We start from the raw sequence: 16,607 nt of genomic DNA on the forward strand, positions 1-16,607 counted from the left end.
ATTATTGCAGGGTATTTCCCACACTAGTCTGAAAGACTCACTACGTGACCCTTAGCCTGAACCAGTAATGCAACAATGACATTTCATGCCAAGATATTTGAGCATCATCTAGGCACCTGAGTGTTTTTACCTGTATGTCTGTGTTCGTCCATGCATGCCAGTGAGTTATTACTGACCTTTGACCCTGGCAATGACCGTGCCAGCGGCTCCTAGGATGTCCACTGAGTTGAGGGTCTGGTGTTTGCTGATGACAGCCTTGAGGACGCGGAGTAACTCTGCCAAACGTTCCTGCACCACCTCCTGAAGACCTTCCAGATTCTCTGGTAAAAAAAAAAAAAAGAGAGAATGCGCATATGTTAGCCAGGTTAAGTCATGCAAGTATGAAGACCTTGACAAGGCTAACAAAAGCTCAATTAAATCCGAAACCCAACTACCATGCACAGTTTGCAATCACACATTTTGATCTATTAGTCAAAGTCACCACCATCACACTACATTTTGAGTCACAGGTTAGCCAGTGTCAAATTCATTCCTGGCATTTTTTTTGTCTTAGCCAAACACATTACGTGGCAAATAGGCCTACTTTTTTCATTTTGAAACTATGGAACTTTGATGTAATCTTTTGTCTAATCAAACCAATTTCCCAAAGGGCAATCAATACAGTACATATTATGTTTTGTTTGATCTGTGTACATGGTTGTGACTCCAGATGAAGTGGCAGATGGTTGTGGTTGAGAGACAGTGACTAATACAGTGGCTGCAGCATAAAACTACGGTGAAGAAACTTCTTTTCTGCTTCCTCCAGGCAGACTGTGACAACACGCACAACGGAAAGGGCTCGTCTATGTAAACAGGTCACACTGTCAGTCACGGACGGTTATAACATTCTCACACAGGTGGAGTTGATGCATACAGAAATGATGACGTGCTTTTTGGTCTTTTGTGGTCACAACTTGAGACAAAGTCAAAACTTGTACTTTAGAGAAACATCCAAGTAAACATAAAAGCCACTGTGTCTTTTAACATCTTAGAGTCCTGGTAGGGTTAAGTGTTACCGCTAAATGTCATCTTTATTTATTCAACTTTTTACTGCTTAAGCACTGAATAAATACAACTGCGGTGCAGAGTCTGAGTTTATGTATGACAATACTAAATTAGGATGAAGAAATAAAATGTTAAGAGAATTGACTGAAGCGGCACACATGGTAGCTATTATGCAAGCATACTTTATCTGCAGCAATCAGCAGACCATGTGAGCGGCAAAAAAACCTTCAGGAAGATCTTGCCTTTTTCTCCGTTACCAGTGAGGTTTCAAAAAAATGACACTTGAGGAGGAACAGAATGTGCAAAATGCTTTTAGATTTCATGCATCCCTTTATTTTGCAAACCATATCGCATTCTGCTATGAAAAGCATGCCTTTCCTGTAGAACCACCCAAAACAGTGAGGGGTAGTACACCATACTTCTGTATTTATGTGTTTTAATGAATCCTCTTTACAACTTTATAGGTCCTCTGTATTCATTTTTTTCATTTTTTTTTTTTTCAGAGCATTCCTACAGCACTTTTCAAATCAGTGTTGCAGTGTGTTTAACAGACAATTAAGCTCTTTAGGTAAAATAAAAGCTAAAACGAAAAACAGTAAAACTTGAATCTAGTCCAAGCAAGAGAGGAAGATAGTCCGTCTCTCGCTCTGATGCAGGCTAATTAGCTCCAGGCTATGCAGTGTTTCCCACACATAGACTATATTGTGGTGGTGCGCCACACAATCAACACCTGCCACTGCACATTGCGTTTCGTTATAAAATTATTATTTTTTTAAACGCCATTAAAAACACACGGCATTCGTTCAGCTGCATTTCCTTTTGATCTAGGAAATCCCCCCCGTGCACTTAGCATCTGTCTCCATAAAAACACTGTCTATGGAATAGACGGCTGGCGAAATTCACAAGTTCACGAAAGGTTGGTATCTCGCAAACACCTTTACACAATTACACATTAAAAAGTGCTATAAATATATTTTATATTCTGAATACAAAGTTGTTAGTGTGTTAATATTGGAGTCCCGACTCGACTCTTGCGATTGCGCCTGCTTTAGAAAGTTAACTAGTCGCAAGTTTGCGCTAACTTATTATAAATAATGTTTTGTAATGTTTTTACTCATTACAAAACATACTTACTGAATGTTTGCTGCTTCAATCCAGATGAGTATTGAAAAAGTATTTTCCGCGAAAAGTATCCCCCCCCCCAGTCTGGCACAGGGCGACCGACCGACCGACAACCCCCCCCCCCCCCACCACAGATTGCTTTCTAATCTGTGGGAAACACTGCTATGCAAGTTGGCACTAGACAATAGGTGAGTTCATATCCAACTCACTGTTTTGGATGTAGTAGGAACACCAGCTGGAAACAAAAAAAGTCATCTGTTTTTGATCAAGGCCACCCCACCAGGCAGTAGCATGAGATGAGAGGCAGAATTTATTGGAACGTTGAAAGGAATTACAGAGGGTGTGAAAATGAGAGACTGGGTGTGTTACCCATTTGACTGCCTCTCTTATTCAAAAAAAAACACACACACACACACAAATTTAATTGGCTGGTGTAAAACATGGTAGAAGAGACATAATCTACAACTAAGACATAGCCTAAGCCCTGGCCACCTGTGACACTATTTCACAAGAATGACAGAGAGATATACATGAATATAGACACTAGGAAAGAAAAGACTTTGACAATGAATCACTAGGGAACACAACACAAAGAAGACTTAAAGACACTTTCAAAATATACACAAAATTAAAGGACACAAGAGGAATTCGGGGTCTATCTCGCTGATTAGAAACTAACCAATCCCTGTCCCCTATCCTACTCCCCCCCCCCAGGATTATAGACAATGTGTCCTGTAGAGAAGGGGGGACTCACCTTCTATCCTGCCCCAAAGCGAGAGGAACCCAACCCTACCAAACACTGACAATGGGCTTTCATTAAGCACCCTCCCCTTCCTTTTAACCTTCCTTCTCATCAATTGTGGACATTAGGGTATTTTTGGTTAGCTTAGTGGTGTTTGAAGATGTTCATATCCAAGACATCTGTGGTTTTTTTCATTAGCGTATGAAAGCCAGTCCTAATGAGGTTCACACCTGAGAATCTCCACTTAGCACGACAGAAGTGGAGCATTAATGAAAGTGCTTCTATGAAATCCCAGCACGTTGGTTATGATCACCATTTTCCCTTTTCTCTGAAAAGAAAAAGGACTTAATTGGACTAATATGTTCCACAGAGAAGCGAAGGGGATACAAGTTGTGAAAAATTAACAATAGCTGTGATGTTGCGGCAACAAAGACAGAAGGATGTCCTGAGCCAATGTGCTGGATTGGAACCAAAGACAATCAGGGCATTTTCTTTTTTTCTTCATGTATTGGTATTAGCTGTATCCTTTGTTTACGGTTACCCACTGCCAGCTGTCGTAAAATGCTCCACTGTGCATAATTAAAACACTGTAATAGAGTGGCACAAACAAACAAATAGCAGCCAGCAATTTCAATTAATTATATACACACTGACAGCGAGATTCAAGGAACAAAGACCATGTCCACACTAATGAGAGCAGAGCTACCTTGGGGGTTAGAAAACATTATCTATCATGCATCAACTAGAGCAACATTTTGCACAACACCTCAAAAGTACTGGGAAAGAATTCCCTATACTTCATGCAGACTGTATTTTTTATGCAGAGCTGTCAAACACATTTAAAATGCTTTACTAGTTTTAGTTGTAACATAGGCCTATTTGGGCTAAGCATGCACTTTTCTGCTGTTATACGAAGCAAAATTGGACCATGACTTTAGATTGGGGTCTAAGGCAAAAAAACGTCCACACTAAAAAAGCTAAAATGATTGATAATTGCCCAAAAATTTGAAAAGAAATTATTCGAAGGTAATAAAAAACTGATTTCATGAGGGTTAAAACGTACATTACTTTTTTTTAATCAAATACAAGTGTGCACAAGGCTTAACTTCCACATTGTGCATGTATATGTCAGCACAGTTTGTGTTCAATTAGGCGACTTAGATCATTAATTCTTCACCCTAAAAACCCAGCTTAAAAATTCAAACAAAAGAATTGTATTCAACAATCAGAAATGGAAATAATGTTATCAAAACAAGGTCAAATTTTGTGTGACAGCTCATACTGATCACCACCATTGCTGCCCTTTGAATTGTGTGAGGGGATGTGTGCTCCCTGCAGCATGAGACAGCTGAGAGAAAGCTGGTCAAAATCAGTGGTGAGTGGTTTTGTCACAACAATGGTGTCAAAAAGCACACTACAACTTCGCAGCTAATTTTGTAGGGGCCACGCCATTGTTTCGGTAGAGAGATCAGCACTGAGGCATGGAGCTGGGCCATATTGTTTACAGGAGGACACCCCGCCCAACGCCAATGCAGCTCAAGGCTACCTTGTCTTTCTTTACAGTGGTGGGATGAGCTGATGTCCCGGACACACTTCACGCTCAGTCTGCTTCATCTATTCTCTACAAGATCAAAACCCTACCTTTTGGGAAAATAAAGTCACAATGAAAAATAGTTTAAGTATTATATAAGTTTGAGACTGCTGCCTAACAATACGCAATAATATTAACAAAAAAAACACAAAAGAAACTGCTGAAAAGCAGCAAATGTTTACATTTAAGACAATGGAATGGTCAAATGTTTGGCATTTTGCTTGAAAAACACCAAAATTATTCAATTAATTGTTTCACCTGGGATGTTGCAACAGATTTATCACATGTACCTGACAATCATGCTAGTCATGCTTCTAGTCCCTTTTTTGATACACAACTGAATGATGAAAATCTAATTATGGTAAGTGGGTTTAACGCTGACTGTGCAGACACTGAATGATGTTAATGAAATGTGGCATAACAAAACAGTCACCCGTCTGGCAACTTAAAAAGGTTTCTATACTAATAATATACTAACACTAATAAAGGTTTTCATCAGTGTTCCATGACAACTACAACGAGACCATGCCACAAGACTTATTACCCTGGCCCTCCAACATCTCAAGTATTTATCATTTACTTACTAGTTTGCAATGCAACATGCACAATACGACCAAAACATAAAGTTTGAAACATCTCTGCTACTGGGGTGCTTTACTTTACTTTACTTTACAACAACAAGTGCCATCCAAAATCTATCACTATTTAGCCCCTGTAGACTTGAAAGGTCTTGGATTGGAAGGATTGTAAATGACCAGTTTTCAAAAGAAGGCATATAAATGTCAAGAGAAACTTCGCAAACTCTCATCCAGAATAATCCATTCATCTGCTGTCAATCTGTGCCGGATTATGTTGGAAACCCAAAAATATTGCTAAATACTCATAACACGTGTTTGGAGTATCACTTTTAAGCGGTTTTAAGACTCAATTTAACCCAATAGAGTAGCTCAACATTTGCCTTTTAAAATGAATGTCTCCCATTATTTTGTTGTGTGTGGGAGTCCCACTGTGTCTAACAAAGCTCATTGTGTGTCTGGTGCAGAGAATGACTAATCTAATCCAAATCTTCAGGTTGCCTGACAGAGGTTACAGCCTCTACTCCCCCCACTGATAACAACAGGCAATCAACTGGCCTGTCTGGACGTGATTTGCTCGACATGAATCAAGCCTTGGTGACACATTGCTGCTTGGGAAACAGCCGCAGGGCTTTACTGAAAGGCCAAGGAGGCCACGTTTCTCCATCAGCATCCCTCCTCCTCCTCCTATTCTTCTTCTCTGGCAGTAGGGAGGGTGACGGATTTACACCAGCAGCAACAGATGATTTTCAGGTTCTTTTAGGTGTGTATTCATCTCCGTCATTCCAGGATGGTGACACATTGTTCTCTGTGGTGACTCAGTCATCACCCCAAATGCTCCCCTACAAATGAAAATGGCCACTTTTTGTCCATCGCACAGAGAGCCCTGGACCAAATAAACTACACTCAGATTATCCACAAGTCTCTTCAATCACAAAGCACAAGGCCAGAAAACATTATACACTCACTGTAACACACTCTGCCTGCATTGTTGAGCTGTCTGCAACCTGATCTGCGACAGGTGGAACTGTTTGGTCAGGAAACCATCTCCATTCCGCCCTGTCCAAACAAACGCAGCATTGCTGGGTGCCTCTCTGTCTTTCCCATGCCTTGTTTGGAGACAAAGTGGGCCCTAGACATCACACAGACAGTAAACCGCAGGCACTCCATAAACAGCTACCTGCTATTAGTGAACTACACTCTGTGAGGTCGGAGCTTCACGTCAGGCTAATTCTTGGACACTTCTTCATTACATGTTTGGGGGACAGCAGGTGCACGACAACACTGGATTCTTGAATCCAGTCCATCACAGCTGGATAACCAATACACAGGAAGCTGAGACAAATCGATTGATCAACTAATTGTTTCAGTTCCAACTGTAATGTTGTAATGCCTGAAGGGAATAATGTTACTTACTACAACTACAGTATGGGAACTTGTGTTGGAGACTACTACATTGGGCAACAGAATTACTAACGTTATGAGACGTGTGAAATGTGGGATCTAAGAACGTGTTGGGAGAAGCATAATTGTGTTTTTGTTGCGTCTCTCAATTCAAAGCTGAGTAAGCATAACATTAGTCGTTTTTGGTATTCTACAAAAAATAAATAAATAAATAAAAAATGACTCACTCACAAAACAGCACCACAAGCCTCAGCCCCTTCTCTGCTCAGGCCTGATCCACAGCAGTAAATTTCAGCAGGTCGGCCCAATCGCCAGCAGTGACGTCCCCCCTGCTAGCAGGAGCTCCACTGGCCAATCCACCCCTCGCCATGACCAATCTCCTACACAAACATCCAGAGCCTATAACCATAAATCCCACCCCAGGAAACACACCCCAACCACAAGCTTGCACAAAAACATCCTTCAGCATCACAGGGGAAAGTTACTGCCCAACAAATCTCTCCTTTCTTTCTCCCAAGAGCAGCAGGCCATTAAACCATTATGTACTAGAATGTAGCTCTTCTCTCAATTGAAGGCACCACCCGCAAGTGTCCACTTCAGTTGGCACAGGGGGGCACTTGTCTAAGAAGGGGAGATAGAAGTAGATTAGTGGTAGCTTTGCTGGATATGTTTTTTAAAAGACTTTTATGGTCAGTAAACAGGGTTCTAAATTGGTTAACTTTTGAAAATTGGCCTCATTCTTTAAGAAAAGGTTCACTCAATATAATGGTTCAAGGAATATAATGCTCAAATTTTTTTTTCATTTAATCCTCTTGGCCCCCTTGGGAGCATAGGGCGTCCACCATGGATCTCTGACTCACTCTCCTCTGCGCTAGGGTCTTTACTTCTTGCCAGGAGGTCCCTGTCTTGGTCAGTTCATCAAGCGTGGACCGCCTCCAGTTGGATTTAGGTCTCCCTAGCTTCCTCTTGCCTTGGGAATTATAGTCCAGAGCTTGTCTTGCTATGTTCCTCGGATCCTTCCTAAGTGTATGACCGATCCATCCCCACTTTCTGGATTTGATTTCAATGTGGATTTGCTCCTGGTTCATGCGTCTCCACAGGTCTACATTTGATATCTTGCTGGGCCACCAAATCCTCAGTATCCGTTCACTCTAATAAGCCTACTAAAGGGGCATAGATTTTATCATTTTCAATTGACCTCACAACTTTTCCAGTTATCGTATAACTGCAATACAAACCTTTTTGAGCATAAAGAAAAACACATCAATGAATAAACTATATTACAATCAGTAGCAAGGTAAGAAAGTCCTTGTAAAATACTACCAAACACTTGAATATTTTATTGTTTACTGCTCTAAAAAAAACAGTCTGCCCTTCTGACAACAACACAGATACAGACTGGTACTGTGAAACACAGAACAATGCAGTTGTGGTTGGAGAACAGCCAGATCTTATCAGAGAATTACGGTGTCTGTTGTTGTTGTTGTTGTAACAAAAGCCATTTAAAGTCAAAACCTCTTCCTGTTCAGGCCTGTTGGCCTGTACACTATCCACACAGTGTGTTTTGTTTGTAAAATAGGAGACATTTCTGCAATGTACACTTGATCTGTTATCCTGTGTGTTCATATGAATAAAAGCAACAGAAGGATGTAAAATGATGAAGAAACAGGGCTTGTGCTTAGTACACAAGCTTGCGTAACAGTAGCATTTTGTGAAATGATTCTTCATTGTTGACTCAGAAATATACTGGCATGTTTAATCTGTTACAAGGACTGCAATTGCTCCCTCAAGATATTTTCATGACTTTCATAGAAATAGGTATCAAATTTCTACTTTTCCCAACCTGAAGATTTTAAATGAAAGACAACCTTGACTATACAGCCTCTGGTGAGTTGCATTTATGACAACAAATCTAAGCTGAATTATTTTTAGGAGAGTTTTCATAGTCAATCTGCCTCACACCTACCATTAGTCTATTATTGAAGGCACTATAGCTACAAGTGAACATTTGTTCTAAAGGAATGCAGAGTATGCAGAAGAGTGGGGGGATGGGAGGGGGACAGCAGGTCGGCTGTGTGTAGAGGACTCCTTTTTCCTCCTGATTAAAACCATTAACCAAGCTTGCCTTCTGCAAAGCCATACAGAAATGAAAATTTCAAAAATGAAGAAAATATTCTGACATTTGTATTGCATTTCTCTTTTATTATATGGCAGATGAAATGCTGATGTGTCATTGATCAACGGTGCGTGTTGGAACGCGCGAGTGGACAAAGATCATCTTGGGACAGCATGGGGATGGGGACAGGGGTCACCGACTCAGTCAAAACTCATACACCCTGACATTGTTTTCTTGGGTTACATTATTTGACAGCTTGACTATTGTTGGGCAACAATTCTTGCAAGCACTGTGACTGAGGGCCCGGTTATGAGAGAAAGTGTAAATCTATGCCCCAATCTAACCCTGGGGAATCTATAAGTGTGAAGTTGGCGGTGCGAATGTGGTGGGTCTAGTTAACTCAAGCTTAAAGTGACTGATGGAGTTCCCCTGTGGGTCTCCGTCAGCCAAACATGTGCCTCTAGCTACAAACTGGTGGGTGTCCTGAGAGGAAAAATAAGCATCTTCCAAGCTAAACCCTCTCAGTTTTCTCTGTATAAAAAAGGAGCTATGAGGCACACACTGAGGGAAATGCAAATCTGCCAGATCCCAACAGGCGCAAGTCTTTCAGCAAAAAAAACAAAAAGCATTGTGCCGGTTTCACACAGTACTCAGGTGACAGACCTTTCCAATTATGAAAAAGAATAACACGAGAGCTGGCATGTGCCTCGCTAACCTCTTCCCCTCACTGCCTTGTTCCTGCAGCTTTCCTCAACCACATGGAGACCTGTTGCTGTCAGGCTGTTTATCTTTTTAAGCAAAAAGCTAAACACTGTGGGCAGCAATCCTAAAACCGAAAAACGCAGTCATTAATGTGCACAAACACTGGGCAAGATGTAGATGATGAAATCATTATGTAGAATGTCATAGAGGACTTTAAATCTGACAAAAACATTTAGGTTATTGGAATATTTTTTCATAAGGCTATATGAAGACCTGTGTCATGTGAACATGGTCATAAAAAACTCCCTGCTAAAGAAAAAAAAAAAAACATTTAAAAAAGGTGACAATCCGTGTCTGTCTTCAAGAGACAACAGCCAGGATTGCTCCAGTGCCAGCAAACAAGAGCCAGGAGGATCACAATGCTCAGAATGTACAGCATATGGGGCTATTGGTCAGTCTCTCTAAATCACGTTTCAGCTCAGAGATGATAAAGTACATGTCTTTGTTTGCTAGCTTAAAGGAAAGCAGTTGATGTTCCATATTTGGTTTACCGTTAGTGTCAGTCTCAGATCACAGTGTACATTTAAAACCCGGAGGGTTGTTAACTAAGATTTGATTCAAACTGTGACCATCGTCCGCCAGTCTTCGTTACCAATTAGTAATGAAAATGACTCAATGTTTAATTTGACTGGACCACATGATAGTAGCAGCATCTTGTATGAGTTGTTCCACCAAACCATCAGTATCTCTGAGAAAAGAATAACAAAAATAAACCACTAATTCAAATGACAAATAGCTGAATGACATTATAGGGTCATATGGTATGATTTCATTCCCACCTGCTCAATAAGAGCTGTTAGCAGGAAAATATCCCAAATGTTTCTGTGATGGCTCGGAGCAACACTCAGCAAGACGCAAGCCAAGGCTTACTCACAGAGGCCTCACTCCTCCAGCCAGAGGAATGGCTAAACGACTCACTCCCACTACCAGACCTGCAGTTGGACCTCAGCTTGTGTGTGTGTGTGTGTGTGTGTGTGTGTGTGTGTGTGTGTGTGTGTGTGTGTGTGTGTGTGTGTGTGTGTGTGTGTGTGTGTGTGTGTGTGTGTGTATCTTTTAACAGCAGGAGTAGTAGTAGTTGTAACAGTGGAAGTCTCACATTATTGATTCCAGAGAAGGAAATTCCTCTCTCAATGAAACAATGAAACAATACAAAGAGTAATACAGACACCAAAGAGCAAATTCCGGTCTTTTCATGATGCTGTGCAATCCTTTCACATTTCTTTGACAATTTATGAAAACTGTAAATGATTCATAAAGAAAAGAAATACCCAAATTAACTAATAATGAAAAGGTAATTCATAATATACAGTAAGTTACTATTGGTATACAGTATATGCTACTGTGTATGTCTGCCCTGGTGTCTGCTGTGCTTGTGGCGTGTGTGTGTGTGTGTGTGTGTGTGTGTGTGTGTGTGTGTGTGTGGTTTTAAAGACGTTAACAACACTGCAAGCTCTTCAGCATGTTAGCGGTAAGGCTGTTATCACACTATACTGACACTCCACACTTGTTGTCTGTCATAGTGGCAAACTTTGGGCTATCTGTAATATCACAAAAACACACAGAGCCTTCCTGGATGTTTAATCCTTTACAGTGCCATGAGTGCAATTATATATTTTGTGGGTGTTAGCACAGAAGACATCAAAGCAAAACAGGGACAGTGTTGGTGTGATGCACTACCTAGGAGTCAAAGAAAATTGTTTACTGTAAAACACTGTTTAAAAAGCAGTTGATGTGTTTAGCAACTGTGATTCCTGTAGACAACTGGCCAAACAAAGACAGACATCTTGTCAATACATTTCCATTGTATCTACAATGGAATTTGCTGGCAAAGAATTGTAGCTATCTACAGCAGGCTCTAACCTTTATTCTCTTATGTTATGGATAATGCTCTCTCAACCATCCCCTGAATGCAACACATTCCCCACACTATGTGTGGTTTGTTGAAAGTCTAAGATATGTAAGAAATCCCAACCTAAGTAAAAGTAAGAAAGTGGAAAGTGACGCACACAATGTTTTTGAAATGATACTGTTATCTGTATATAACCCATAGATTACACTGAACATGCAACATTGCTATTGGGTAACACGTATCCTAAGGTGGGTTTTCTTTCTTCAATTGTGTTATTTTATGGTGTTCAAATTCACTTCTGCATTACAGCTCTATATGGACTCACCTTCACACTGGAATGCCTCCTTGAGGTTGAGCAGCACATCAGCGAACCCCCGTACATCATTCACCAGATGCATTACATACTCCGGATCCACTCCTGGTGCCCCCACCAGGTGAGAGGTTAGCCCCATGCTGCTCAGAAGATTTGGGATCTTAGAACTGCGGCCCATATCCCAGGTCTTGGTGGATCCAGCAGACAGAGATCCTGTGTGGGGCTTGGAGAGATGTCGTGGCAGACCCTGGGTATGTTTAGTCCCACCGCCACCATTGCTGCTGCTCTTCCGTAGCATCCCAGCAGCCACCCTTCACAGGGGGTAGAGCAGGCCAGCTAGCCCCTGAACTTAACACGCTGCCCTGGTCCCTGGATGGCTGAAAGACAAAAGAATAATGGTTGAAGATGATGCGTTTGATTGTCTATGTGGGTGGGGGTCTCCTCTTAAACCTCAGGGATCTACTGTATAATTGTTAAAGACCTGTTAACCTGTATAGTAACCGCTTGAACCAGAGGATCCAAAGTTACGTTATACTCAAAAATTCTTATGAGTTGTCTTTAATAGAAACCAACTGTGACGTTATGTGGCTGTTACTCCAACGTTAAATTTAGAGGTAACAGCAAGCAAATAACCTATATTTTATGGTCCATCTTTACATTTTCTTTTGTGCCACAATATGATTGACCTGTTTAACGTTAACGTTACGTTACAATGGTTGTAACGTTAGCTTGTTTGTAAAACTACGTTATCTGTCTATACATAAAAGCACCACCACACATTAGAAAATAATATACTAATGAAAATAAACATATTTAAAAGAACAAAACTAAGCAAAATCTCAGGAATGAATCACACAACTCCAGCACATCAAACAACGCGACATCAACATTTCTTTTTCCGGACAGTTTACAATGAACAAGTGATGCTGTCGACCCGGGTCATAAACTGCTTTGCTGGCACAGCCAGAACACGCTACTTAAACTCACCTCCTCTGCAGTTTACTGACATAATGGCCACGATATCCAAACAAAACGTTACTTAATGGGGCACGTGAAACCCCAAGAGCATTTCCGAGAAAAAAACTCCAACGACGGCTGAAAGCTGTCCGCTTTGAGTCACTGTACATCGGAAAGTAATGTTAACGTTAGCCTACAATCAGCAACTCTCAAGTCAATCGTAATTTACTAGTTTGTCACGTGACGGTACAGACGTGTTTTGATTGGCCAGATCCTCTCAACGGAATTAAGCTGTGATGCCTTCATGAGCGGGCGGACATTCGGGTAACTGATTGAACTGGATGAGTTTTACAATAACTTGCTAAGAGACAGTGTAATGCAGTTTTATTAAATGCATGTTATATTTGAAAGGACATTTCAAATAAAGCATATTTGTAATTGTAACTTTCGGCCTCGCCTGAAAACATGTAACATTTAAGAGACCGGTCATCACATTTGTTCGATTACCTATGAATGTTCTAAAAAACTTAGACATTTAGACATTTTTCAGAAGGAAAATGTCTAAATGAAGAAGTTTAAAAAAAAACTAAAATTTAAAAGTAAAAATAAAAGTCAAATTTGGACTTTTGCAAGAACATCAGATATGGCATAATAGTAATGGCTAACAGGTAAATAAGTTGTAACTTGTGTGTGACAAACCTTGTTTGTGTTATAATATCAAGTACTGCCAAAAAATAAATTCCACTTTTTATTTTTTGTTTCAATTGCTTGAATGAATAAGTGAGTTATTCATATGATATTATTTGGATCAGAAATAGTGCTAGTCTACATTTTTTTGAAGAGATTTTACGGTGCTTTTTCCATGTCTAGGCAGGGCAAATAATAATATAGCCTCATTACTTTGGTTCATTTTCAGTTTTGATCAATGGGTATTGTTCCAGACAAATAAAAGAAACTAAAGCAAACTACTGGAACCACTGCTGCCATCTAGTGTACACATGTAACAATAGAAAACCTACAGTATGTAACAGACCCTGGCAAAGTATAGTATGGGAATTCTGGATATATACATAATCTTATACGCAACAAAATTATATTTTTTTCAGACAGCATTACAAAAACAGTAAACAATGTTTTACTTGTTATGTTATGTTGAGGTGAGGTCATGTAAGTCAGTGATTCTCAAAGTGGGGTCCGAGGACCCCCAGTGGACCTTGAAACATTTTAAAGTGCCCATATTATGAAAAAAACTCTTTTTCTGGGATTTGGGGTGTTCTTCTGTGTCTCTGTTGCTTCCACACACATACAAACTTTGTAAAAAAATCCATCCATGCTGTTTTGAGTGAGATACGGTTTCTGAATGTGTCCTGCCTTCAGTCTCCGAGTGAGCTGTTCAAAATCGGCACGGCTTGTGATGTCACAAGCTGAAACGAGCTGACTAACCACAACTGTTAGCTCGTAGCAATAAAATGCTAATGCTAACGCTAGCATGCTACCTCATTCTCAATAGCAAAGCACTGCTACAACACACACAAGTTCACCATAATCTACAAAAGAACATGTGCGCCCTCATTTAGAAGTCTCCCAGCTAATCCTGCCTTGTAACTGACTGAAGTTGGAAAAACAGCCTTTCTTTTACTGTCTATGGAGCTAGCTAGCTGACATGATCTACATCTGAGCTACTGCACATGTGCGAGTGCAATCAAAGATAGTACAGAAGAAGAAGAAAAGAGGTCTCACTCTGTAGCTAAAACAGAGACCAGGTGAAAAGAGGATCTGCAGCAGTGAGAGAGAGCTGTGCAGTACAACAAAAATATGGTGTTTTTTGAAAATTAAACCATGTAAACCTATTCTGGTACAACCTTAAAATACAGTTATGAACCTGAAAATGAGCATAATATGGGCACTTTAAGATTCATTCATTTGAATCATCATGAAATAAAAATGTATATTTACTTTTCTTTTTAAAAGGCTTCATAGGTCAACGAATATTTTACTTTGAAAATCTATTTTAGTTCATAGATTACTTTCTAATCTAACCATATAACTGATCTAATCTAAAACTCTTAGAACCTGCAAATATGTTTACAGTTTTTTTCAATGGCTAAACGGACAGTGGTCACAACTGAAGCCACGTGCAAAACTTTAACTACAGCATTACCAACAGTCACCTGAGCTAAACAGTTAACATCACCTGCAAAGCTCATTCCAAGCAACACAACTCTTCGCACGTCACAAAACAGGCTCAGTGCATCCTGTGCACTGATCCTCGTCTAGATAACACACACTGTCACTCAGAACACAAACGCTAGCGTCAAACACCAGTACAGAATTTACAAACTTTTCATCTTTACAGTTTGAACAATTTGAGTGACTTCACACTACTCAATAGTTTCTTTAAAGAAAAGATATAGATTTTTTACATAAGGTAAACAAGAAGGAATGAAAATCAGCAGTTTGCTTCAATTTAGTATTTTGGCTCTAGTAATTTATGGGAAAACAAACTGAAGGTACATAACAGTAACAAAGAATAGTGTGACTAATCCTGCCTCTGTCCAGCATCATGCGGCAAGTTTTCTTCATCACATGTCTGCATCATCTCTAAATACAAATGAATGTAGTGTTTCCATTGCTTCCACATCCATTACTTTCTGAAAAACAGTAAGAACACAGTTTTACTATAGTGAAGATAGTGTTTTTCACACTGTGTATGTATTCTCAGACATCTTACCTGGACATATTGGTATATTTTCTCTTTTACCTGTTCACTATTTCTCTCAAACAATACAGTCTATAATTGTTTCATTCTTATTTGGTGTTTGTATAAAAAAAAAAAAGGCTTTCTGGGCTTTCTCTATATACCATATATGTTCACCAACTAGTCTAAAACAAGGCACCTACTTAGGCTTTCAGCTAAAATTGCAATCAGTGTTTGATAGGCACCAGACTGATATGTATTCTGTTTTGAATGTGTAGTTAAGAGTTTTGACAGCAGTGTCTTAGTATTTGAACAAAGTGCTTTAAATCCACAGTGTTGCGCAGGTTGTGGTTAAAGCCATGGGATAAGTGTGTAGAGTTTTGAAAACTGTGTTCAAGCAATGAAAACTAGACTAGAGTTTGGTCCACGTGAACAGCTGCTGTGCAGACTGTAGATAGTTTTGCACGTGGCGCCAGTGGTGCCCACTGTCGTTTAGCAATTGAAAAAAACTAATACATGTCTAATATCTTTCAAATACATTTTTTATATTGTTCTTTCAGATAACTAAGACTATAGAAGTGTAAAAAAATACGCTACATCAAATGACTCCAAGGGAAATACATGCGGGGGTCCGTGGTATATTATCTATCTTGTAATGGGGTCCTTGGCAGAAAAACAATTGAGAAACTCTGATGTAAGTTAGCATGGTGAAACTGATGTGAACTGAAAAAAAAAACATAATTCCATTCACATGGTTAATCAGTGTTTGTCTTTATTTCAATATACAAAAAGATGGATGTTTTTTCATCTAGTTTATATTTCTAAGGATTTCAACTCACAGATAGTTACCATTCGTACTGTTTTAGTGAAACCAACCAACCAACATACACGCACACACACAGTTCACATAAACAGGGAAGGTCACACGATTCAGTCAAACATCCATTCACACTATGACAAATGAACAATATGTTGACTGTAAATCAAAAAAAGGATTTTGCTTTCACAGGATTCACACATGAAAAGGAAGCAACCCTTTACATTTGTCAAGTAAATATATACAAGATAGTTGATTTGTTTTTCCTTTTTTTTTGATGAGACTGACTCCATGTTAGTGTTACTAACGAGGTAAGCATGAGGTAACTGGTTTTTCTGTTCAGAAGAGCTGGGTGTAAGACAGCATTTGGAGGTAACAAACGACGACGGTAGACTTTCCTTCGTGATCGTTGTTGTTCTGGCACAATACGTGAAAGCACCCGGGTCATGTTCAGCTATTGACACAAACATTCAACCCACAGCACTTCTGCTATGCTGTGGGTCTTAATGGGTGTCCTCATCAGAACATGATCCAGGTGTGATGAGATGTACTTTATTGATCCGCAGAAGAAAACTGCTAAGTCACAGCTGAGTTTAACTACTTAAACTATGATATTC

At 39.8% G+C, this 16,607-nt stretch overlaps 1 protein-coding gene across 1 annotated transcript in view; it reads right to left on the bottom strand.

Annotated features, from left to right (window-relative positions):
- The window catches only part of LOC144526668 (rho GTPase-activating protein 29-like), a 29,501-nt gene extending 16,801 nt beyond the window's left edge, over positions 1–12,700 (bottom strand). The window contains exons 1-3 of the mRNA XM_078264281.1: positions 12,506–12,700; positions 11,531–11,895; positions 177–320 (exon numbers count right to left, since the gene is read on the bottom strand). Of these exons, the coding sequence (XP_078120407.1) occupies positions 177–320; positions 11,531–11,816 (430 nt within the window). The 5' untranslated portion in view covers positions 11,817–11,895; positions 12,506–12,700. The remainder of the gene's footprint in view (positions 1–176; positions 321–11,530; positions 11,896–12,505) is intronic.
- Positions 12,701–16,607: the final 3,907 nt, after the last annotated feature.

Source organism: Sander vitreus, chromosome 12, assembly GCF_031162955.1.
Source record: "Sander vitreus isolate 19-12246 chromosome 12, sanVit1, whole genome shotgun sequence".
In the NCBI taxonomy this organism is placed as follows: Eukaryota; Metazoa; Chordata; class Actinopteri; order Perciformes; family Percidae; genus Sander; species Sander vitreus.